The sequence below is a fragment of the Podarcis cretensis genome (genome assembly GCF_951804945.1).
Source record: "Podarcis cretensis genome assembly, chromosome: 8".
NCBI classification, from domain to species: domain Eukaryota; kingdom Metazoa; phylum Chordata; class Lepidosauria; order Squamata; family Lacertidae; genus Podarcis; species Podarcis cretensis.
The window spans coordinates 6,294,109-6,319,539 of record NC_137177.1 but is presented as its reverse complement, the minus strand read 5'-3'; the positions used below and the strand labels follow the sequence as shown (position 1 = coordinate 6,319,539).

Here is a 25,431-nt window from a genome sequence, read left to right as displayed (position 1 = left end):
GTAGTGTTCCAGCCACTAAGAGGGAAAAGGTTTTGGGCTTAATTCCCAGTCTGACCACCAAAAGAATATCTGGGCAACCTCTCTTCCCCCGCCCCCCCCCCACCTCTAAGCCAGTTTCCTTGGTTCCTTTAACCAGAATATTCCCTCTGTCAGAGTCGAGTAAATTTCAAAAATGTTGCTGTTAAGCAAACAAGCAAACAAGAGGGTACCGGTACTTTAATAATAATAATAATAATAATAATTTTTTATTTATACCGCGCCCTCCCCAGCCAAGGCCGGGCTCAGAGCGGCTTACAAGCAATAATAAAAACAAGATGAATGATTACAAACTTAAAAACAAAAATAAAATACAACATTAAAATAATGGAACATTAAAATATTAAAATGTAGCCTCATCGCAGGAGGAGAAGGAAAAGGAAAAGAAAGAAAAAAAGAGAGGGAACAACAATTAATTAATGTTGTTTAATTGACTGTACTGCACAACACATTTGTGATAGTTTTGCATGAACCCCAACAGCCAAAGACTCCAGGGTGCCGGTGTTTACTCAGAGTTTGGTTTCCTTGCAAATATCACACACACACATATATATATTTATATGCAACCTGATCATAGGATGGAGGGCCTCCCGGGATTAACACTCCAACAGGACTTGCCTCCCCGTCAAAAGTTTTGGGTCAAGACTGTTAGCGGAGAAATCTGAGGGCTCCCTTGGACAAAAAACAAGGACACCAGCCAGGAGGAATACCAGAGCAAAACAGCAGCCAGTAGGCTTGGACTTGATTGAAGACTGTCATGACAGGACTCCCACCTGCCACCAGGTGGAACAAGATGGAAGCCCAGAACAAAAGAGAACCCAATTTTTTATTAGCTGCTAATCCCCATGTTACACCCCCCCCCAACTACATCACGGTTACATCATGAAAGGGGAGGTCTGGTGGCAGTAATCTGAGCATCCTGGACCCTGTCCCATGGTTCTCCTTGCCCTCCACCAAACACCCATCAAGTGTAACGGAAAAGATATTTACATTTCCCTGTTTCCCAGCCATGTTAATCACACCCTTTTGTCTTCATCTGGGTTTGCTATTTCTGGAATGGCTACCTGTCTGGCACTCAGGTATCCAGATGCCAGGAATTATCACTCAGGCAGAGGGGCTGCTGAGCAGCTGAGCTCACATGTCTATATGAATTTCTGAAGTTTTCCCAGTGAGCCAGTACATAGGTACATTTATCAGTGAATTCTTACATTTGGTATCGTGCAGCCAATGCCCTTTGAATAGGCAGGAAGAAACTGTGATGAAGTGTTTTGTGGGGACAAAAGTCACAAAAGTGATTGTGCTGATTTTTGGTAGTGGGCTGCATGTGCATGATATCTGCTGGAGGGGCAACCCCCCCCCCCAACCTATACATAAATTCCTGCAACAAGACATGCTTCTGTTTCTCCAGCACCAGCCAAAACTCACTTTCACACAGCTCCCCCCCCCCACCTGTTTGGCCTTCCTCTAGAGTCTAGGATAGTGTGCCATCTAGCCAGTTGAGGTGAGGAAAAGCCTACACACCTGTCTCTACGGCAACAGGCCAGCCTCTTTGGACATGTAAATGGCAGTACTTAGCTGGCCAGCAAAGGCCATTATCTTGCAAAGGAACTAATAGGACTGGTTCAGTGGGTTTCTTGTTATAGATGCTAGCCTTGTAGTCATAGGGTCACAGGTTTGGATAATACCCACAGGTGAATGAATGAATTTTATTATTACAGTCACAGACCAGTTCCGGCTCACTTACAATATCAGGAAAACCATAAAACACAACATGGAATTGCAATTGGGTATAACACGAGACAATTCAGATATAGCGGCCGTTAAAAATATAGATTAAATCTTGATCACTAAAATATAACCTAAAACCTTAATCATTTTGGTAGTACAGCTTGTTTCCTAAGTTTTATGGCAGACGCACAGAATTTGGCCACACTTAGCGTGATCTCTAGATCCTTTTCCAGGAGTTTTAGATGTTGAAGTTCGGACCCATTCGGAGATTTTTGTATAACAGGAGTATTATCCAGGCAGACCACTCAGTGGGGTGAGGTTACTGTATCTTGGGGCGATATCAACCATCCTCCAGATCGACAAACCCGCTTCAATTCCAGTCCTTTTCTTCTCCCCTCCTGCCCGCAAACACGTCAGCCTCACCCTTTTCTCTCCCCTTCTAGATTTGGATGGAAACCTCTGCACCAGCGACTTCATGGTGAACATGACACTGACGGCTCACAGCTGGGTGATATCGTCTGCAGAGTTGGCCCGCCTCCTCCTCGCTTCATATCCTTTCGGAGGTAGCGCTGAGCTGCTTCGGCCGCAACGCAGAAAACGTGCCCTTGTCCGTGCTTCCAGGTCCTCCTCATGCTCAAAGGAAAGGGAGCATCTCTTGCAATAACGGAGAAGGTTTCAGGAGTGGGGCACTCTGCACTGTTTTCTGTATCCCCCTGCTAGCCACTGCCAGTGTTAAGTTGTGGGTGGACATATCAGACGACAGAGTGATTCTTCAAACAGCTCTTGTTTATTCACAGGCCAGAACAGAACTGAACTGAAGGGTTCAGTCAGCCTGTTTATATAGAGCTCCAGTACAACGTTACTGTAACAACTTTCTAAAACTATCCAATCACTGAACGTCACTTTTGATCCTTCATTTGCATAACTATTTACAGTATCCCCCTGCTGGCCCAGGGTGAGAACTTCAGTACATAACAGCCAGAGTCAACAACCTCTGGCAAGGTCAAAGGCAGTGCATTTACTTCTTAACACATGAGAGTTCTCTACAAAACCCTCTGATTTACATTGAAGAGATAGCAAATGATAATAATTATAATAATATTTATCTATACCCCGTCCATCTAGCTGGGTTTCCCCAGCCACTCTGGGCGGCTACCAATAAAATATTAATATTACTGCTACTACTATTATTATTACTGTGGGATAAACCACAGAGCCTAGGGCTTGCCGATCGGACGGTCGGCGGTTCGAATCCCCGCGACAGGGTGAGCTCCCGTTGCTCAGTCCCTGCTCCTGCCAACCTAGCAGTTCAAAAGCACGTCAAAGTGCAAGTAGATAAATAGGTACCACTCCGGCGGGAAGGTAAATGGCGTTTCTGTGCGCTGCTCTGGTTCGCCAGAAGCGGCTTAATCATGCTGGCCACATGACCCAGAAGCTGTACGCCAGCTCCCTCGACCAATAACGCGAGATAAGTGCCGCAACCCCAGAGTCGGTCAGGGGTCCCTTTACCTTTACCTTTTACTACTACTACTACTACTAATAATAATAATGATGGTGATGATGATAATAAAGAGCTGCCTTCAGATGTCTTCTAAAAGTCAGATAGTTATTTATTCCTTTGACATCTGACGGGAGGGCGTTCAACAGGATGGGTGCCACCACCAAGAAGGCTCTCTGGTTCCCTGTAGCTTTGCTTCTTGCAATGTGGGAACCGCCAGAAGCCCCTCAGCACTGGACCTCAGTGTCCGGGCAGAACGATGGGGGTGGAGACGCTACTTCAGGTATACTGGGCCGAGGCCGTTTAGGGCTTTAAAGGTCAGCACCAACACTTTGAATTGTGCTCGGAAACACCCGGCGCCATTGCCCACCAATCTGAGAGGGGTGAAACCTTAACTCAGTTTGCCACCTACCAAGAAGCATCTCAGAAGAAACAGCCAGAGCGCCAGCTGAGGATCTGCCACTTCATCCGGTATAAATTCCCACCCCGTTCCTCCCCTTCACCCCCAGATCCTGCCTGGGTACCCGTCTCCCTGAGTCTCTTGTAGCTCCAGACTGAACCTCTCCCCTCTGGCTTCAGGTACTGGCTTCTCAACTACCCCGAGGCCTTTCACCTGGACCCACACCTGGAGGAGGCTATCGCGGAGATCTTGGAGGTGGTGAGGAAAGAGGGCCAGGGGGAACACAGTCACCTGCTGAACACCTCTGGCACGTGAGTTGAAGAGATTCTCAAAGCCATGAAAGTGCCTCTCCCTATATTCCCCTATGGACGCGGGTGGCGCTGTGGGCTAAACCACCGAGCCCAGGACATGCCGATCAGAAGGTTGGCGGTTTGAATCCCCACAACGGGGTGAGCTCCCGTTGCTCAGTCCCTGCTCCTGCCAACCTAGCAGTTCGAAAGCATGTCAGAAGTGCAAGTAGATAAATAGGTACCACTCCGGCGGGAAGGTAAACAGCGTTTCCGTGCGCTGCTCTGGTTTGCCAGAAGCGGCTTAGTCATGCTGACCACATGACCTGGAAGCTGGACGCTGGCTCCCTCGGCCAATAAAGTGAAAAGTGAAATGAGCGCCACAACCCCAGAGTCGTCCGCGACTGGACCTAATGGTCAGGGGTCCCTTTACCCTTTACCTTTATATTCCCCTATGCATTCCCATTCTGTATAGAATTTTTGATTAGAGCAGCCCCTGTTTGATGCAGGAATACATAAAATATGGTGTTAAAGCAGTTAACAATTGTTAAACGTGTAAGGACAAAATAAGTAATTATAATTTAACAGTTTTATTTTGTTAAAGGAACTAGAAAAAAAATATTATGATGGGAAGATCTCACACAGGTGAAGGGGAGCAGTGGGAAGGAGGGGAGGGTTAGGTTGAATTTGGGAAATAAAATAATATATGGGACAGCAAAGGATATAATAGATTCTTATAGAATAGTAATATATTGTAACCGGAATAGAAGTTCAAAGGGGGAAGTAAATGTATTTTTAGTATTTTCATTATTGTAATAGTTATTATTATTTCTTATCGGTAGAAGGCAGTTAATTTAGGCTTCTTCATTTTGCTGTCTGTATAATTTTCTTAAGTCAATAATAAAAGACAGAAAGTGCATCTCCCATCCTGCCCGCACCCCATTTTTAATTTTTTTTTTTAAGACTCTCCTTCCATCCCAGAACAGCAAATGGACTCCAAATGGAGTCTATTTTCCCAGTCTCCCGCTCTCTCCTGTCTTCCACATCTCCACTGTGGGTAATTTACCATGCTCCTCAGACCAACCTGCGTTTCCAGTCAAGGGTTCCGCTAAGCATGGAAGCGGGTGGCGCTGTGGTCCAAACCACCGAGCCTCTTGGGCTTGCCAGTCGCAAGGTCGGCGGTTCGAATCCATGTGACGGGGTGAGCTCCCGTCGTTCTGTCCCAGCTCCTGCAAACCTGGCAGTTCGAAAGCACACCAGGGCAAGTAGATAAATAGGTACCACTGCAGCGGGAAGGTAAACGGCGTTTCCGTGCGCTCTGGTTTCCGTCACGGTGTTCCATTGTGCCAGAAATGGTTTAGTCATGACCCGGAAAAGCTACCTGTGGACAAACGCCGGCTCCTTCAGCCTGAAAGTGGAGATGAGATCTGCACCCCATAATCAAATTCGACTAGATTTAACTGTTCAGGGGTCCTTTACCTTTACCTTTACTGCCTCTAAGCATGCGAAGTATGCCGGGCGCCAAACAAACCACGCCTCAGAATGGGAGACGTCACTCAGAACTGTTTAACCCTGTAAGTTCTGAATCTCCTAACAAAGTATTCAGCATCTAACTTGGCGTTCTGGCCTTGCTTCCTTCTCCAGGATGACCCGGACGTGGACCCGATCCCTCAGCTGCCAAAGCAGCCCCGGCTGCGGCAAGAAGAGGAAAGTGTCCCTGCTTTTTGATCACCTCGATGCAGGAGAGTTGGCCAACCACCTCAGTTACCTGGAGTTCAAGGCATTCTGCCGTCTCTCGGTAGGGATCAGCTGACACTCAGGTTCTGCAATGGTGGAAGATTAGAAATTCAGTCAGTTTTACTGCATATAGCCAAAGGCTGCCGGAAAGTACACAGAATCATTCAACAATTAAAAGAAAGTATACTGGATTAATAGGGACGCGGGTGGCGCTGTGGGTTAAACCACAGAGCCTAGGACTTGCCGATCAGAAGTTTGGTGGTTCGAATCCCCGCGACGGGGTGAGCTCCCGTTGCTCAGTCCCTGCTCCTGCCAACCTAGCAGTTCGAAAGCACGTCAAAGTGCAAGTAGATAAATAGGTACCGCTCTGGCGGGAAGGTAAACGGCGTTTCTGTGCGCTGCTCTGGTTCGCCAGAACATGCTGGCCACATGACCTGGAAGCTGTACGCTGGCTCCCTCGGCCAATAAAGCGAGATGAGCGCTGCAACCCTAGAGTCAGTCACGACTGGACCTAGTGGTCAGGGGTCCCTTTACCTTTACCTTATACTGGATTAATACAAAAAACTTTTATATTTATATTTATATAAAACATTTATATTATCAAGACATTACCTACTCTAAACAGAGCTATAAAAGTACCTTAATATACAAGTTAAGACATTAAACAATAAAAATTATAAGCTAAAATTATCACATGGCCACCTGATATATTAAAAAATGTTAATTAATACAATGTGCAATTATATTCGGAGTTTGGTGATAAAGATCGAATATAGCTTGATGTAGATAGGGTCAAATAAATTCATCTCCTTTACAGTTGGTGGCTACCTTGGCTATATAATTTGCTCTAATGTTCCTAGCGGCAGTTGCAAAGAGTGCTACACGCCAAGTCTTATCTGTGTCTGCGAGGAGATATAAAATCATGTCAGAGGGGTTCTGGCCAGGGGACCTTGTCATTATAGGTGCTAAAAAATCTGGTTTAGAGTTCAACAGATGGACAACACTAGGCTAGCAAAAAAATGCCTGGTTGAGCTCTCAAATGGACTACCCCTTAAAAACTGGGTACATCACGCTGCCCAACCAATGGGCAAATATGACCTCTCAGTGACCAAGATCAAAGAACTTCCCTTATATTCCCAGATTAGAAATTGTTGCAGAGATGGGTCGTGTCAGCGGCTGGAGGAGGGATGGTGCCCTCCCCCCTTCTCCTGAACCTTCCTGAGAACAGAAGGGACAGTATAGACTTAGAACAGTGGTTTGCAGAAGGTCATAGTTCAGAGGCTGCAGAGGGGAGAAGCTGGGAAATATTGGGAGAGGGAGAAGAAGAAACACCAGGGGAGAGACAGCTGACAGATTCAGTGTCTTTGGAAAGCATTCCTGACCCCCCCTCCCAGGACCAGGTGGGCATTGAGAGCTGTTGTTGTTGTTGTTTAGTCGTTTAGTCGTGTCCGACTCTTCATGACCACAGGACCAGAGCACGCCAGGCACTTCTGTCTTCCACTGCCTCCCGCAGTTGGGTCAAACTCATGCTGGTAGCTTCGAGAACACTGTCCAACCACCTCCTCCTCTGTTGTCCCCTTCTCCTTGTGCCCTCCTTCTTTCCCAACATCAGGGTCTTTTCCAGGGAGTCTTCTCTTCTCATGAGGTGGCCAAAGTATTGGAGCCTCAGCTTCAGGATCTGTCCTTCCAGTAAGCACTCAGGGCTGATTTCCTTCAGAATGGATAGGTTTGATCTTCTTGCAGTCCATGGGACTCTCAAGAGTCTCCTCCAGCACCAGAATTCAAAAGCATCCATTCTTCGGCGATCAGCCTTCTTCATGGTCCAGCTCTCACTTCCATACATCACTACTGGGAAAACCATAGCTTTAACTATGTGGGCCTTTGTTGGCAAGCATTGAGAGTAGGAGAACAGAAGGCTCAGAGGCAGAAAGCTCAGATCAGCCGGTGCAAGGGTGACGTACAATCGGCGAGACGGAGGGGGTTGGACTTTATTCTGAGCCATTATTTTAGGGAAGCTGCCTTCCTTTGTCTCTCTCTGTGATCTATGGAATAAATTACTTGGTAAGAACTCCTCTTGTTTATCTGTTTACTGGCTGCCACCGGGGGAGGGATCAGATTCCCAGAAGCCTGACAGGCAGCTGCATAGACCTTTAAAAAGAGCCTTTGCCTTCCCCAAGCAGCTGCCCTCCAGATATTGTGGATTCCCGTCGCCCCCAACCCTGGGACCAGTAGGGTAGTAGCAGTTGCAGAAGTGCAGGGTCCCCCTTCAAAATATTTTATATATATATATATTTATTAATAGTTGTTGTTTTTTTAAATTATAACATAATAAACAAAACATACAAAAAATATCACATTTCATAGCATATTTTCTTATCCTTTTTGGACTTCCTCACATCTCCCTCTCCTACGTTCCAAAATATAAAAATTAATTCAGCAATTTATCACCTTGTCCCCACCTTATCTAATTTTCCAATGTTATATCTTGAATTTTAGATATATTCATTTGACTTTTTAAAACTTTTTAGTTTAGCCTAATCATTATCTAAAAATTGATTTTTTCCTAAATTTAGCTTATCTTCATAGTTCAGTTTATCTAATTCAATGGTGCCAAGTTGTTTGTGATCAAGCATCCTCCTTAACATTCATACAGTTTACAATATTTTTGCAAATAGTCCTTAAATTTCTTCCAATCTTCTTCCACCGTCTCCTCTCCCAGGTCTCGGATTCTGCCAGTCATCTCAGCCAGTTCCATATAGTCTATCAGTTGCATCTGCCATTCTTCCAGTGTGGGTAGATCTTGGGTTTTCCAATGCTTAGCAACGAGTATCCTTGCTGCTGTTGTTGCATACATAAAAAATGTTCGGTCATTCCTTAGCACCCTCTGGTCAACAATGCCCAAAAGGAAGGCCTCTGGTTTCTTAGGGAAGGTATACTTAAATACCTTTTTCAGCTCATTGTATATCATTTCCCAGAAGGCCTTAACCCTAGGGCAAGTCCACCAGAGGTGAAAGAACGTTCCTTCACTTTCCCTGCATTTCCAACACTTATTATCAGACAAGTGGTATATTTTTGCAAGTTTGACTGGGGTCATGTACCATCTATATATCATTTTCATTACATTTTCTTTCAAAGCATTACATGCAGTGAAATTCAGCCCAATGGTCCATAACTTTTCCCAGTCCTCAAACATAATATTATACCCAATGTCCTGTGCCCACTTTATCATAGCCGATTTAACCATTTCATCTTGTGTGTTCCATTTTAACAGCAAGTTATACATTCTTGAGAGTACCTTAGTCTTAGGCTCTAACAGTTCCGTTTCTAACTTCGATTTTTCCACCTGGAATCCTAACTTTTTATCAAGTTTAAAAACTTCTTTAATCTGAGCATAATGTAACCAATCTCGCACTTTATCTTTCATTTTCTCGTGACTCTGCAATTTCCAATTATCTCCATCTTTTTCTAATATTTCCCAATACTTCGGCCATTTGGCCTCCATATTGAGTCTTTTCCGGGCCTTAGCTTCCAATGGTGAAAGCCACCTTGGAGTTTTGTTTTCCAATAAGTCTTTGTATTTTGTCCAGACATTAAACACTGCTTTTCTGACAATATGGTTCTTGAAATTCTTATTGATCTTAACCTTGTCATACCATAAATATGCATGCCAACCAAACGCATTGTCAAAACCTTCCAGATCTAGTACATCAGTGTCTTCGAGAAGCAGCCAATCTTTCAACCAGCAAAAAGCTGCTGATTCATAGTACAGCCTTAAGTCTGGCAGGGCGAAGCCCCCTCTTTCTTTCGCATCAGTTAATATCTTAAACTTAATTCTGGGCTTTTTGCCCTGCCAGACAAATTTAGAAATATCTCTCTGCCACTTCCGGAAACACTCTGTTTTGTCCACAATCTGTAATGTTTGAAATAAAAAAAGCATTTTCGGCAATACATTCATCTTTACAGCAGCAATTCGGCCTAACAAGGAAAGTTTCAATCTTGTCCAACTTTCTAAGTCTCTCTTAATTTCTGCCCAGCATTTCTCATAATTATCTTTGAATAAACTCAGATTTTTTGCTGTTATATTTACCCCTAGGTATTTTACTTTTTTAACCACGTTCAACTCTGTCTCTTTCTGAAACCGTTCTGACTCTGTAACTGTCAAGTTTTTCCCCAATACCTTAGTTTTCTGCTTATTTAACTTAAATCCCGCTACCCGACCAAACTCTTGAATCAATTGTAGTACTTTTTTCGTGCTAGATTCTGGCTCCTGAAGGGTCAAAACTAGATCATCTGCAAACGCTTTAAGTTTATATTGTTTCGCTCCGACCTGAATACCTTCCACCAGCCGGTCCCCTCTGATCATGTTCAAGAGCACCTCCAGAACAGAGATAAATAACAGTGGGGAAATCGGACAGCCTTGTCGTGTTCCTTTTTCAATTTTGAACTCTTCAGTAATCACATTGTTAACTATCAGTTTAGCCTTTTGTTCTGAATAAATTGCGTCAATCCCGTTCCCAAAACTCCGTCCCACCCCCATCCCTTCCAAATTTCCCTTCATAAATTTCCAAGAAATATTATCAAAGGCTTTCTCCGCATCTATAAAAATTAAAACTGCTTTTGTGTTGATATTTGTTTGCAAAAGTTCCAAAATGTCAATTATGTTCCTTGTGTTAGCAAACAAATGTCTTCCTGGGAGAAAGCCTGCCTGGTCTTTGTGAATTACCTGATTCAAAACTTTTTTAAATCTACTTGCTAATATGTCTGCAAATATTTTGTAATCCACGTTTAGGAGGGAGATGGGGCGGTAGTTCTTAAGTTGAGTCTTTTCAGTTTCCGATTTTGGTATCAATGTGATAAAAGCTTCTTTCCACGATTCCGGCGCCTTTTTCCCCTCCAAAATTTCGTTGCTAACCTCCAGCATTGGTTGTATCAAATAATCTTTCAATGTCTTATAATACTTGGAGGTTAGTCCATCTGGCCCTGGAGATTTGCCCAATTGCATATTCTGAATAGCTTGTTCAATCTCTTGTCGTGTTATTTTAGAGTTCAAGATTACTCTATTTTCTTGTGACAATTTTGGTAGTCCATTCTTTTTCAAAAATTGTTTTATCTCGTCCTCATCTTGCGGCCCTTGAGTATATAATTTTTTGAAGTATCTCTGGAAACACTTTCTAATGTCCACAGGGTTCTGAATGTTTCTTCCTTCAATCTCTAAATTTGTAACTGTGTTTAGTTTCTGTCTCTTTTTCAACTGCCATGCTAGCAGTTTCCCACATTTATTCGCTGAATCAAATGATCTTTGTTTCATTAATTTGAGTTTCCACTCTATTTCCTGGTTTATCAATTTAGAATACTGTGCTTGATGGAGTTTAATTTCTCTAAGAATTGGCTGTGACTTCGGATTAGATCTTAGCTTCTTCTCAAGTTCTTTGATTTTCTCCAAAATCTTATCTTTTTTCTCATTTTGTGTCCTTTTCTTTACAGCATTCTGTTGTATCAGGAATCCCCTCATCACGGCCTTACTTGCATCCCAGATGATTCTTTTTTCCACCATAGTGTTCAAATTTATCTCAAAAAAGTCCTTCAAAACTTTTGGGCCTTCTTGGTAATCTCCTGATCTCTAAACAAATTGTCATTCATCTTCCATCTAAAGGAGCTGGCTGGTAGTAGTGTCATGTTCATCTTTACAGCATTATGGTCGGAGCAGGTCTTTGGGCAGATTTCCACCTTTCCAGTCTTAGGTGCCAGACCTCTAGATATCCATATTTGGTCGATTCTCGTCCATGTCAGTTGGGCTTCAGAAAAGAATGTTCCTTCTCTTCCCAAGGGGTTCTTTGTCCTCCAAATGTCAATCAAGTCCATGTTGTCAGTTAGTTCAAAAAAGGTCTTTGGTAGTCTTCCATCTTTTGTAAGATTTTGATTTTGTGACTTATCCATGTTGGTTGATACCACGCCATTCATATCTCCCATCATAATGATGTTGTCATAGTCCAGATAGTCCAGGACATTCTCATGCAACTTCTTATAAAATTCCGATTTCCCTTCATTTGGTGCATAAATTCCTAATATCAAAAACTTCTCTCCTTGATAATGTATCTCTATTGCCAAAATTCTTCCTTGCTCATCTTTAAATAAAAATTTAGGTGATAGGCTCTCCTTTGCATAGATCACCACTCCTCTTTTCTTCACTCGGTCCGAAGATATAAATTCTTGGCCTAATCTTTTATTTATTAGCACTTTTCTATGGAGCCTTGTCACATGTGTTTCTTGCAGGCAAACAATGTCCAATTGTTCTTTTTTCAATATATGAAATAATTTCCTCCTTTTTTCCGGAGAGTTGGACCCATTAATATTCCAGCTCAACAGTTGCAGAGACATCCTGAGCAAATCTGTTATTTCTCAGGGGGTGGTATCTTTTTCTCTGGATCTTCAGGTTCCAAGGGAGAAGGTACAGCAGATGCTCCAGGCCCCAAGGGTGTTTCGATTCCTTTCTGAAGGTCCTCTCCGTAAGCAATCAAAAATTTATCTCTATCTTCAAATGTTTTAATCTTGACTTTCTTCCCTCTGAAGGTGAAGGATAATCCCTGAGGAAATTCCCACCTGAAAATGATTGAATTACTCCTTAACAGTCTCACCAATTCAAGATAGGCGGATCTAAGGTCCAGCAGTTGTTTCAGGATATCTTTGTAAATTTCTGCTCTTCTATCCAAGATGTCCAGTGACTTTTCGTAGTGTAATCCCAAAATCTTGTCCCTTTCCTCCTTCGATCTCAAAGTTATCAAGCACTCTCTGGGCTTATCTTTCTTTGCAAATCTTCCAAGTCTGAAAGCCGATACAATTTTAAAATCCTTTTCTTCCTGTATAGACCAGAACTTGGAAAATTCTTTGGTCAGGAACTCAGCTAGGTTTTCTTCTTCAGCTTCTGGTATTGACCTTAATCTTAAATTATTTTCCCGGTTCCGCAGTTCTATCATAGGCAAATACATCTGATGTTCTCCAACTTGTTTACATAATGGTTTTACCTCTTGTTCTAATTTTTCAACTTTTTGGCTGGTAGCCTCAGCCAATTTACGATTCTCTTCAGAGGCCTCAGTTAACTGCCCAATTGCTTGTACGTTCTGTGCCACCTGTCCAGTTATTCTGTTTAGACAAGCTGTATTTTGATCAATTTTAGCTGTTTGTTCATCCGCTTTCTTGTCCAGAGATTCTACTCTTTTATCCAAGGATTCCAATTTTTCATAAATTTTCTCTAGGATTGAAGCAGTTGCTCCTGAGGCCATATCTTCCAACTGTAACTGCTCAGTTTCTTCTTCTTCCCCTGCCAACGGCAGAGTAGATACAATTTCTTCCTCCCCTGCTACCGGCAGAGTAGGTACAGATGATCTACGTGTCTGTAATGCTGAGGTTAAAGTTGTTTGTCTAGTTCTTGCTCCCCTTTTTCTTGTGCCACTCATTCCAACTTTATCTAACAGTCAAGGTCAAGCTGAGTTGTTCCCATGAGAATGCCACAGCCCAAGAGTAAACAATCGTATAGGAGGAAAGGAAAGAGAAAGTAGAATAATGTCACTGCTGTAAGTCCAGAATCCTCTAGAGGGAGCTTGCAATGTCTTGAGAGAAGAAGTCAAATCAAATAAAATCAATAAAGTCAAATTTAATGTCCATAGACCTTCAGTAGCTAGTGCTTAGCAGAGTTAGAATTGACAGCAAAACATTGTTTCTGACAAGTGTCAACTGGTGTTTCAAAATAGCAAGTCTTAAAATGCTCTAAGTGTTGCAAGTCCAAATACACAATAGCCAAGTCTGCAAACTGACAGTTTTACTGTTCAGGCAGCTCAAGTACCTGGGCTTCTCAGTCAAAATCTATAGTTCCCATAGCAGAAGATTATCACAGTCCAAGTAAAGGTTAAATCCAGTAATTAAGTTAAATCTTTACTTTGTCTCAAAGCAGCTTCAATGGGTGCTCAAATCAGATGGTTTAAAAAGACCTCTACAGTGGCTCCACTCCTCCAGCTCTTTTTGCTTTGAAATTTAAATAGCAGCGGAAGACGGACTTCCTTTTAACATCTCTCTGCTTTCAGCCAAATTTCCATTAATTTAGACTCCAATTTTAAAAAGTCCTTCCTTACTCTCTGCTTTCAGCCAAATTTCCATTAATTTAGACTCCAATTTTAAAAAGTCCTTCCTTACTCACGGGTTGTTGCTTTTCAGTTCCGAACGTTTCAAGGAAAAAAGGTCAGCGCTCACCGGCAGCAGCTGCGCGGCTTCACTCTGCAGAGTAGTGATCGACTCACAGCGCCGCAACCCCCTCCACGATCCGAGGCTCCTTACGGGGTCTCTTCAACGTTTTGAGGGTCGCTCCTGGCGCCCGCCGAGTCTCAGGACCACAGGCTCTTGCTGCCTGTGGGTTTCAGATGCGGGTCTCCGCTTCGCCGTAGCGGAAGACCCGATCTCCGCAGAGCTCCCTTTCACTAAAGGAAAAGGACCGCCATTGCCGTTCGCGCCGCCTCCGGAAGAGGAGGGTTCCCCCTTCAAAATAGTCACACAGCCACACCTCCTCCTAAGATGAATCACTAATTTCACTTCTCGCAGGGAGGGAACCGCCAGAAGGCCCTCAGGGCAATTACATCGTTCTGCCCGGACACTGACGTCCAGCACCGAGGGCCTTCTGGCGGTTCCCTTGCTGCGAGAAGCCAAGGTACAGAGAACCAGGCAGAGGGCTTTCTTGGTGGTGGCACCCACCCTGTGGAACGCCCTCCCACCAGATGTCAAAGAGAAAAACAACTACCAGACTTTTAGAAGACATCTGAAGGCAGCCCTGTTTAGGGAAGCTTTTAATGTTTAATAGGTTATTGTATTTTAGTGTTCTGTTGGAAGCTGCCCAGAGTGGCTGGGGAAACCCAGCCAGATGGGCGGGGTATAAATAATAAATTATTATTATTATTATTATTATTATTATTATTATTATTATTACAATGATCCGTGCAGATCACCATGTGTTAAGTGCCCTTAAGAAACTACAGCTCCCAGAATCTTTTGGCAGCAACCACGACTCTTTAAAGTGGTATCACAGTGCTTTAAATGCAACGTGTGAATGTGGTTTTACGGCTGTCTTTATACAGTCATACCTCAGTTTACAGACTCTTCAGTTTGCGTTTTTTTGGGTTGTGGATCTCTGAAACCCGGAAGTCCCGGAACGGGTTAGTTCTGGGTTTCGGCGGTCGCACATGTGCAGAAGCACTGAATTGCAACCTGTGCATGCGCAGACATGGGTTGCGAATGTCGCGACCAGAAAGAAGAGGACTACCAAGAAGACTGGAAGAAATTCAAAAACTATTTGAACAAATATTCTAATATTAAAGATATGTAACCACTTGAAAGAACCAATCAGGCCTAGGATTAAATTAGACTTAAATATATAAATAAGTAAATGTACTATTAGAAAGGTAAAGAAATTAGAATACGACTGTAATATTGTTTTACGAAATAATGATATTGGAAACTGCTACATTCAAATTAAGAGGAAATTCAGATGGAGGAGATTAGAGGAAGTCAAGCAAAATGTTTATGAAAATGGATTTTAATTAATTAACTGAGTTTCTTTTTTCCTGTTTATGTATTTTAAGTTATCCTTTTTTTCTTCTTTTTCACCTTTCTATTGTGTTGTCGTATTTTTTTTCTTTTGTTTTATTATGTCTATGAAAATTAATTAATTATGAAAATTAATAAATATTATTGGCAAAAAAAGAGACATGGATTGCGAATGTGCATCCTGCACGCAACCCGAGCGTCCACTGTATTGGCAACTGCAGGCAGCCAGGGCTGTTAAAACAGAAATTAAAATGCTAGTGGATGTTTTCAGTGAAGTTCCCTTCCTCCACCCACCCCTGTCCATCCTTGCTTGGCCATCTTTCTGTTAGTGGCCTTTTGGGGTTTCTGCAACAGAGATCCCACACCAAATTACACATCTCCGCTTGCAGCGAAGTCAAACCTCGTGAAATGGCCGTCCCTGTCACTCCCCTCTGTCCCAGGCTTGTCTGCAAAGGCATTGAACTCCTGATGGGCACATGCAGACAGACACGTAGAGATCTCCAGCAAGAGATTGTGCGAGATTCTCTATCAGACCAGAAGTTGGGCTTGCCTTACTCTAATCTTTCTACCTCTTTGGGTGTTGGGGGTTGAATTCCGCCACTGGTCTGGGGGAAGATAAAATAATGACATATTTATTTGTTCCATTTCTGCCCCCCCCATCCCTCCTCCCAAATGGAACCCAGGGCGGCAGACGTATCCCTAGCATGAAAAAAAACACCCACATTTTAAAAAGCATTCTAAAACATTTTCTTAAACAGTTATTTTAAGGTTGCAGTTGGAGAACCAGGTGGTCTCCTGGTGCATTTAGAATTTCAGTTCTACCCTGCAAAGGAGGCAGGGACTTCTTCTATGCCACCAGGTGACTTTCCTTGATGGCTATGGTCAACCTCAACTGTTAAGGCAGCAGGTCTTGCTTGTGTAAAAGATCTACACTGGCTTCCAGCATGTTTCTAGCACAATTTTAAAGTGTTGGTGTTGACCTTTAAAGCCCTAAGCAGCCTCAGCCCAGTATACCTGAAGGAGCGTCTCCACCCCCATCATTCTGCCCGGACACTGAGGTCCAGCACCGAGGGCCTTCTGGTGGTTCCCTCCCTAAGAGAAGTGAGGTTACAGGGAACCAGGCAGAGGGCCTTCTCGGTGGTGGCGCCTGCCATGTGGAACGCTGTCCCGTCAGACGTCAAGGAAATAAACAACTACAGTGGTACCTCAGGTTGCAGACGCTTCAGGTTAGAGACTCCACTAACCCAGAAATAGTACTTTGGGTTAAGAACTTTGCTTCAGGATGAGAACAGAAATTGTGCGGCGGCGGCGGCAGCAGGAGGCCCCATTAGCTAAAGTGGTACCTCAGGTTAAGAACAGTTTCAGGTTAAGAACGGACCTCTGGAACGAATTAAGTTCTTAACCCGAGGTACCACTGTATCTGACTTTTAGAAGCCATAAGAAAGCAGGGAGGTTTTTAATGTTTGATGTTTTCCTGTGGTTTTATAATTTGTTGGAAGCTGCCCAGAGTGGCACAAATATAATTTCCCCAGATGATCTCATTGATATCTCTAAGGAGGGAATTGTGGTCTCTAGATCTAATCCGTTCCCAGAAGTGGGATTTGAGGGTACAGCTCTCAGGTCCCTGTGGTTAGGAAAGCTGCCTGGTTGAGGGTCTCTCACAGAGCAGCACCAATCCAGGTGCATTAGGAAGAGAAGCTTCAGGAGCTAGTAAGCCCCCCTTGAAACCCCTAAGAGGGTCTGCCCTGTGACAGATCGCTAACAACGTGCTTCTCAGAAGACATCTCTTTCCCCTATTTGATTTCGCTTACCGGGGAAAACCAAAGGAAGTACATCATGTATCATTAGCTAAGAGAATTCGCTACCCACAAGATGTAGCGATGGCTTCTTAGACAAATTCGCAGAAGCCTCTGAGACGGTCTATCTCACAGGGTGGTGTGGCCATCCCCTTTGCACCCCTTTTTGCCTAATTCCCCGATGTGCCACTGATGAAAAGGGATCCCTGCATTTAGACGAGAGATGGGGAGAATTTGCCTGAGTTCTCATTCAAACTCCCGGTGGAGTACAGGGTCAGATTTAAGGTGCTGGCTTTGACCTTTAAAGCCCTTCATGGCCTAGGACCCTCGTACCTACGGGACCGCCTCTCCCGGTATGCCCCACAGAGAGCCTCAAGGTCCATAAATAACAACACCCTAGTGGTCCCGGGCCCTAAGGAAGTTAGATTGGCTTCAACCAGAGGCAGGGCCTTTTCAACTCTGGCTCCCGCCTGGTGGAACGCTCTGCCTCATGAGACCAGAGCCCTGCAGGATCTGATTTCTTTCCGCAGGGCCTGTAAGACAGAGTTGTTCCGCCTGGCCTTTGGCTTGGAGCCAATTTGATTCCCTCCCTCCCTCTTTTTTCTTTTCCCCCTTTCCTTCTCCTCCTGCGATGAGGCTACATTTTAATATTTTAATGTTCCATTATTTTAATGTTGTATTTTATTTTTGTTTTTAAGTTTGTAATCATTCATCTTGTTTTTATTATTGCTTGTAAGCCGCTCTGAGCCCGGCCTTGGCTGGGGAGGGCGGGGTATAAATAAAAAACTATTATTATTATTATTATTATTATTATTATTATTATTATTAAAGGCAAACCAAACATAGGAAGAAATTTCTGGCAGTAAGAGCGGTCTGAAGGTGGACCAGATTCCCTCGGGGGGTGGTGGACTCTCCTTCTTTGGACACTGGATGTCCACCTGCTATGGATGCTTTGGGGGGAAGATTATTGCATTGCAAGAGGTTAGACTAGACGACCCTTGGGAGTACCTTCCTTTTGCAATTCACGCTTCTCTGAATTTTCTAGTGCAGTCCTCAGTCAAGTAACGCGTACAGCAATGCATAGACTGCATTTAGGGTTAAGCGCCCCTAAAAATGCTCTGAAATAATGAATTGTTTTAGGAAAATCACATTGGAAAAATGCACACATTAGGCGCTATCGCATGCAAACACTTGCACATTAGATCTTCACGCTAAAATGCTGGTGAGTTTTCGGCATTTACAGTATTTTTCACTCTATAAGACGCACCAGACCACAAGACGCACCTAGTTTTTGGAGGAGGAAAACAAGAAAAAAATATTCTGAATCCTGGAAGCCATAACAGCAAGAGGGATCACTGCGAAAGCAGCAATCCCTCTTGCTGTTCTGGCTTCTGGGATAGCTGCGCAGCCTGCATTCGCTCCATAAGACACACACACATTTCCCCTTACTTTTTAGGAGGGAAAAAGTGAGTCTTATAGAGCAAAAAATACGGTAAAAAAAATTGTCAAACTGATGTGAAAATGCAGAGAACTGAAGACTGGAAAATCAAGGGGGCAGAACAGATTTGGCCATTCTTAATTTAGATAGACAATTTTTCTTCTAGTAAGATTTTTTAATTATAAATCTTTCTCCCCGCTATATGTTGGGCAGTACTTGGATTTCCAGAATTACGTGCTGCGGGGGTCAGTGCGGGGCAGTCCAGCCCTGGAGCGGGCCATCGCTTTGTGCAACAGCATCTCCCAGTGGGTGCAGGTCATGGTCCTCAACCGACCCACGCCCCAGCAGAGGGCGGAAGTATTCACCAAATTCATCCGTGTGACTCTGGTAAGCAAGTTCGCTGCCTGCTTTGCTGGAAGAAGGGGGTGACAGCAGAAAGGGGAACTGAAGGGGTGCAAAACCCTGTGCAGAGCTCACGTTCCTATCGGAGGAGACCATCCCTACCATCCCTACTTGCTGGCTAGAGGAGAGAGTTCCTCTGAGCATGTTCAGAGCACAGCCTCCCTCTGCGATCATCGCACCGAGTGATCCAACATGACTTAGTGGGAGAGTTTTAAAGGTAAAGGGACCCCTGACCATTAGGTCCAGTCATGACCGACTCTGGGGTTGCGGCGCTCATCTCACTTTATTGGCTGAGGGAGCCGGCGTACAGCTTCCGGGGCATGTGGCCAGCAGGATTAAGCCGCTTCTGGTGAACCAGAGCAGCGAATGGAAACGCTGTTTACCTTCCCACCGGAGCGGTACCTATTTATCTACTTGCACTTTGAGGTGCTGTCAAACTGCTAGGTTGGCAGGAGCTGGGACCGAGCAACGGGAGCTCACCCCGTCACGGGGATTCAAACCACCGACCTTCTGATCGGCAAGTCCTAGGCTCTGTGGTTTAACCCACAGCGCCACCTGCGTCCCTGGGAGTTTTAAAACCTGACAAATTAAGGTTGGGGGGTGAGGAAATGTGCATTTGTATTTTTAAAAGATGGCTCCCATGACATGCTGGTGATTCTTCCTGCCCCTCCTCTCACCCCTCTGTTTTTTCCTCCGCTACTTGCAGAAGTTAAGACAACTGCAGAACTTCAGCACCCTCATGGCCATTGTGGGGGGGCTTTGCCACAGCGCCATTGCCCGCCTCAAGGACACCCACGCGCTTCTGCCTTCTGAGATCACTAAGGTAGGAACTTTGTTGCGGGGGGGGGGGGGGAGGGGAGGAAAGAGGGAAAAGTTAATAATAATAATAATAATAATAATAGTAATAATAATAATAATAAATTTATTATTTATAACCCACCCATCTGGCTGGGCTTCCCCAGCCACTCTGGGCAGCTTCCAACAAAATATTAAAATACCGTAATACATCAAACATTAAAAGCTTCCCTAAACAGGGCTGCCTTCAGATGTCTTCTAAAAGTCTCTTTGACATCTGGGAACAGGAGTGGGGAAGTATTCTAGAGAGGGAGTCAGGTGCTGTTTCCTTCCAAGCCTGGAACTGCCTGAAGCCCTCGGGTTCGGCAACCGGAATGGCACTTTCAAAATCTACCAGAAGAGGCAGGAGGAAATGGGAGCAGTTCTCTCATCAAGGGCCGGCCCTACCATTAGGCAGAGCAAAGTGTCCACCTCTGGTAGTGCAAGGGAAGAAGAGTGCAGCACTGGCCCAAGGTGTTTTGCTGCCCGAGGCAAAGCAGCGAATGGTGCGTTATTCTCCCAGCTCCAGCCCAGTGATTTTGTCACCTGCGGCAGGAAATTCCGAAAATACTTCTTCCCTTCTCTGACAGTGAAATAAAATAATTGCAAACTAAAGGTCCACTAGATAATTGAAAAATGTTCACACCAAACATTTTAAGCACCCTGAAACCACTTTTTACAGACATGGCTTCTCCACAAACAGTCCTGGGAACTATAGTTTGTTTAGGGTAGGGTGCTGAGAGTTGTTGAGTGCTCCCAGGACTCTTTTGGGTGAAGCCACGGCAGGTAAAGTGGTATCAAAGCTCTTTAAAGGTATGGCGTGGTTGTGGCTTATTTGCTTTCCTTTCGTGTTACCCGAAATCTTCTGCCTGGCATGACTACCCAATGGTAGGGCTGGCCCCAAGAGAGCATACAGAGGTGTGTGCCATGAGATCTGCACCTGCTAAGATAGCTGGTTGACCTCAGGCGTGGTGGCAGGCACATCGCCAGTGCTGAAGCAAGATTCACCTGCCGGTCTGGTTCGTTTTTGTACACTGAATGGTGAAGGCACCATTTTGCCATCCGCCTCGGGTGGAAAACATAGTTGTTAACTTACAGATTTGAAAATAAGGGAACCGCAGCCTTGAAAATAAGAGATCAGCAGCCAAAATAAGGGATTTTGCGAGCACAGGTATGTTCAACTTCTGAGCCCCTCCGAGCCAAAAGCAGAAAGCCCAGCCAGCAACCAAACGAAGCCTCAAGCGGTGGTTCCCACAGTGCAGCAACCTGGCAAAGGGGATGCAGCAAGGAAAACCACCGTCCCCTCTCTGCTGGGAAGCGCTGAGCAAAGGCGAGTCCCCAGGCAACACGGCCGATTTGATCGGCACAAGGCATGCAAGCTCCACCCCCCAGTCGTTCTTAGACTCCTTATTGGGTGAGCAACGCAGCCAAGCAACACAGTTGGAGCCTCCCTCCTCCCTGGCCAGCAGGGAAGGAGGGAGAGGAGCTGCTTCCTTTGAAACCCAGGAAATTTAAGGGACATCATCAATAAGGGACAGCAGCAGGACACGGCGCTGGGATAAGGGACTTTCCCGCCAAATAAGGGACAGTTGACAGCTATGGGTGGAAAACCCTTTTGGGCTGACCCTGCCCTTACCCTCTGACCACATCCTCTTCGACGTTGCTTCCTTCTTGCCCCCAGACGCTGTCCGAGATGACGGAGTTGCTCTCCTCTTGTGGCAACTACAGAACGTACCGACGGGTTTATGCCGATTGCGATGGCTTCAAGATTCCCATCGTCGGCATCCACCTCAAGGACCTGGTGACTTTGCACGAGGCCATGCCCGACCACGTGGATGGTGGGCGGCTCAACTTAAGCAAGCTGCAGAGTTTGTACGAGCCGGCCAGGGAACTCCGGGTTCTGCAACAAGCCAGCCCTCCGTTCGAAGCCAACAAAGATCTGGTGCACCTACTCACAGTAAGAAACGGATAAGTCGTGAGGAGGAGGAAGTAGAAACTTTGGGGTTGGGCACATATGTACGTGTGTGCCAGACGTCCAGGGATGCTCGTGAAGCCCCCGCTAGGATGGGACAAAATGCCCCCCCCACCGTAGCTAATGCAGCCACCGACTTGAATGGATCGGGTTGCATCCACCCTATGCATTTAAAGCACTCTTGTGCCTCTTTAACAGTTGTGGCTTCCCCCAGAGAATCCTGGGAACTGTAGTTTAAGGGTGCCGAGAGTTGTTAGGAGACACTGCTAATTTCCCCCACCCTGAGCTATAATTCCCAAAGTGGTTCCACAATCAATCCCTATTTCCTTTTTTAATACATAATATTTTATTAGGTTTTTTAACATATCATTTCCAACATTCATATAACATAATTTCTTAACTTATACAATGTTTTTGAATTCCGTCAGCTCCTCTGGTGATTTTCCATTTGTATCACTTATTCAGCATTTCCTAATTTTCCTATTCCTCTTATTTATCATTAACAAATATTTCTCTTCCTAGTCTTTTTTTTGCAATATTTCAAATAATCCTCCTGACAAAACTTCTTGCAATCCTACTAGCACCATCTGTTCATTACAATTACTTTCCAAATAGTTCACATATTTACTCCAGTCTTCTGAGAATCTCTGGTCCTGCAGGTTTCAAATCCTTCCTGTTGGTTTATCTAGCTCTGCATAGTCCATCAGTTTCATCTTCCATTCTTCTTTCATCGGTAGTTCTTCTTGTTTCTATTTTTCCAATCAATCCCTATTTCCAGGGAACTCTGTGAGGCAGGATAGATAGCTCGGCACCCTTAAACTACGTCTCCCAATATTCTTTTTTTTGGGGGGGTCTATTAGCTCAATTGGTTAGAGCATCGTTCTGATAATGCCAAGGTTAAGGGTTTGATCCTGTTGTGGTAGGATCAATGGGCCACAATGTTGAATCAGTTAGGACGAGAAGGCAGAATGCCATGATGGCAACCGTTGCCTAGCAACCGCAGCCGGAGGCAGGAAGTGGTGCGGTTGCCTAGCGGCCTGGCTGCCACCGGCGCTGTGCCGTGCGTGGCCCTCGGAGTACGTTCACGTGTGACTCAGTAACCACAACCTCGGGGTTGCCTAGCAGCCATGACTGTGGGGAAATTGAGCCACGCCGGTTGCAGCTGTGGTGCCTAGCAGCAGGCCTCTCTGCGGCCTAGTAAACAAGCTGCCCTCACGTAGCCTCCTCTGGCTCTGCATGCAATGCGTCGCCTAGCAACCACCGACTTCTGTGCTGCTTAGCAACCGGACCAGGGAGCAGGGCGGGGGGGGGGGCGCGATTAGTGTCAGTGTTTGTAAAAAAAAGAAAGAGTTCTGACCTCCCTTTGTTGCCTCAGCCTGGTCCTCGGACCCTTGTCGGCATAAAAGAGTCCACGAGAAAAGTATCCTTGCAGAGTATTTTCTGCTTTTATTCTTAAAAGTCTTTCTGCAAAAGCGACTGACCAACTGTACACACATCAATACTACCAGCTTTCACTAACCAACCAACCCAACTAATATTTCTCACTCTATATATACAACCCGGTGCAGGCCGCTGACCCATGCTGACCCAGCTTTTTTAAGCATTAAAGAAACAGCAGCCATTTTAGCCGTGACAATTAGCACCTTAAATTGTTTAAATTTTATATTCTACCCTTCCTTCCAAGGGAGACCCGGCCAAGCGATGGATCAGTGAAAGCATCCAAAATGGATGCAGACTGGGAAAGATACCTAGTTTAAAAGGCTTGTTGGAAGAGGGAGTGCTTCAGTATTACTAATTGTTACTGTTATTGTTATTTTTTATTGCTGTTGTTGTTATTGTTGTTATACCACCCTTCACTGATAGATCTCAGGGCAGGTCACAGCCTAAAATTACAATATACAAAATGACATTTCAATCAGCGCTGGAAAGACAACAGGGATGAACTAGCTAGCTGCCTAGGCCCAGATGGGATAATAGTTTATTTGGGAACTAGTTTATTTGGGAACTGTAGGGCTGCCATACGTCTGGGATTTCCCAGGCATAGCTGAGATCCATCTGTCAAAAACGGCATCTGGGTAGATATTTCACTTTAAAATGCCCATATTGTTGTTTCGCTTGCAAATTTCCTTCAAGCAGCTCAGCAACTCAGCCAAAGAAAAAGCTCGACAACTTTTGTGTCCGGATTTTCACTTTTTGAAACATGGCAACCCTAAGCAGTTGTGCGTGGAGACGTAATGGGGAGTTGTGTCAGAACGGTGGTGCGGCGATTCTTCCGAGAACCTCGTACAGACACCAGAGAATGAGTGGAGGGTGCAGGAAGCTGTCTATCCACAAGAAACAACGAGGATAATAATAATAATAATAATAATAATAATAATAATAATAATAATAATTTTTTATTTATACCCCGCCCTTCCCAGTTCAGAAAACGGGCCTCAGGGCGGCTAACAACAGATTTGAAAAATTGATGCAACAAAAAACAGCATAAAATACAGTATAAAACATGAATAACAATAAATTCAGAATTAAAAAATCAATTTAACATTAGATGATCACCAGGGCTAGCTGGCTAAATTAGTCCTACAGATGAGCCATACAGATTGAATGTGCTTCCCATTCAACACTTGACTTGGGACTCTTGATTGCAGCCGTTTCTGGAGAACAGCCGTTCCCTGGCACTAAGGGTGTGACTTAATGGGACCATTCCCTTGTATAACTTTCCTTTCCTCTCCCAGCTCTCCCTAGACCTCTACTACACGGATGAGGAGATCTACGCACTCTCGTACGCCCGTGAGCCAAGAGGTTCCAAATCACTGGTAAGAGGGCAGAAAAGGACCAGGGAGCCAAGGAGATTTTGGGGAGCCTTGGCTCAGTCCCCCCCCCTCTCAATATATATACACCGTATTTTTTGCTCTATAAGACTCACTTTTTCCCTCCTAAAAAGGGGAAATGTGTGTGCATCTTATGAAGTGAATGCAGGCTGCACAGCTATCCCAGAAGCCAGAACAGCAAGAGGGATCGCTGCGCAGCAAAAGCAGCGATCCCTCTTGCTGTTCTGGCTTCTGGGATTCAGAATGTTTTTTTCTTGTTTTCCTCCTCCAAAAACTAGGTGCATCTTATGGTCTGGTGCGTCTTATAGAGCGAAAAATACGGTATGTGTGTATGTGTGTTTATATATATATATGTGTGTGTGTGTGTGTGTGTTTTATCATTTTCAACAATTATTAAACATCCTTTTATACCTTATACAATTTTTTTTTACTTCCATCAATCGAACCTGAAAATTTTCCAACCTTTTCACTTAATTTACATTTCTTACTTTCACTATTACATTTAAATATCATAACTAATGTCTCTCTTCTTTGCAATATTTCATACATTTCTCCTTACAAAACTTATTGCGTACCGGTAATTTGTTGATTACAGTTGCTCTTCAAATAGTTCATACGTTTCTTCCAATCTTCTGTAAATCTCTGGTCCCGCAGGTTTCAAATCCTTCCTGTCATTTTATCCAATTCTGCGTAGTCCATTAATTTTGTCGGCCGTTCTTATTTTGTCGGTATGGCTCAGTCCTATCTCTCACACTTTGTTTCCCCCCCTCTCTTCACAGCCTCCTACACAGTTCAAGCCCCCCATGGTGGTGGAGTGGGCACCGGGGGTCACTCCCAAGCCTGACCGGATCACCGTCAAGAGGCACGTCCAACAAATGATTGAG

General features: G+C 44.6%; 1 protein-coding gene across 2 annotated transcripts in view; it reads left to right on the top strand.

The window, feature by feature from the left end:
- Positions 1-25,431, top strand: part of RASGRP4 (RAS guanyl releasing protein 4) — a 45,183-nt gene that overhangs the window by 8,427 nt on the left and 11,325 nt on the right. For both annotated transcript variants that reach the window (XM_079985424.1, XM_079985425.1), the window contains exons 3-11: positions 2,208-2,313; positions 3,671-3,733; positions 3,842-3,973; positions 5,594-5,747; positions 18,722-18,895; positions 19,617-19,733; positions 21,426-21,701; positions 24,452-24,532; positions 25,327-25,431. In XM_079985424.1, the coding sequence (XP_079841550.1) occupies positions 2,208-2,313; positions 3,671-3,733; positions 3,842-3,973; positions 5,594-5,747; positions 18,722-18,895; positions 19,617-19,733; positions 21,426-21,701; positions 24,452-24,532; positions 25,327-25,431 (1,208 nt within the window). The remainder of the gene's footprint in view (positions 1-2,207; positions 2,314-3,670; positions 3,734-3,841; positions 3,974-5,593; positions 5,748-18,721; positions 18,896-19,616; positions 19,734-21,425; positions 21,702-24,451; positions 24,533-25,326) is intronic.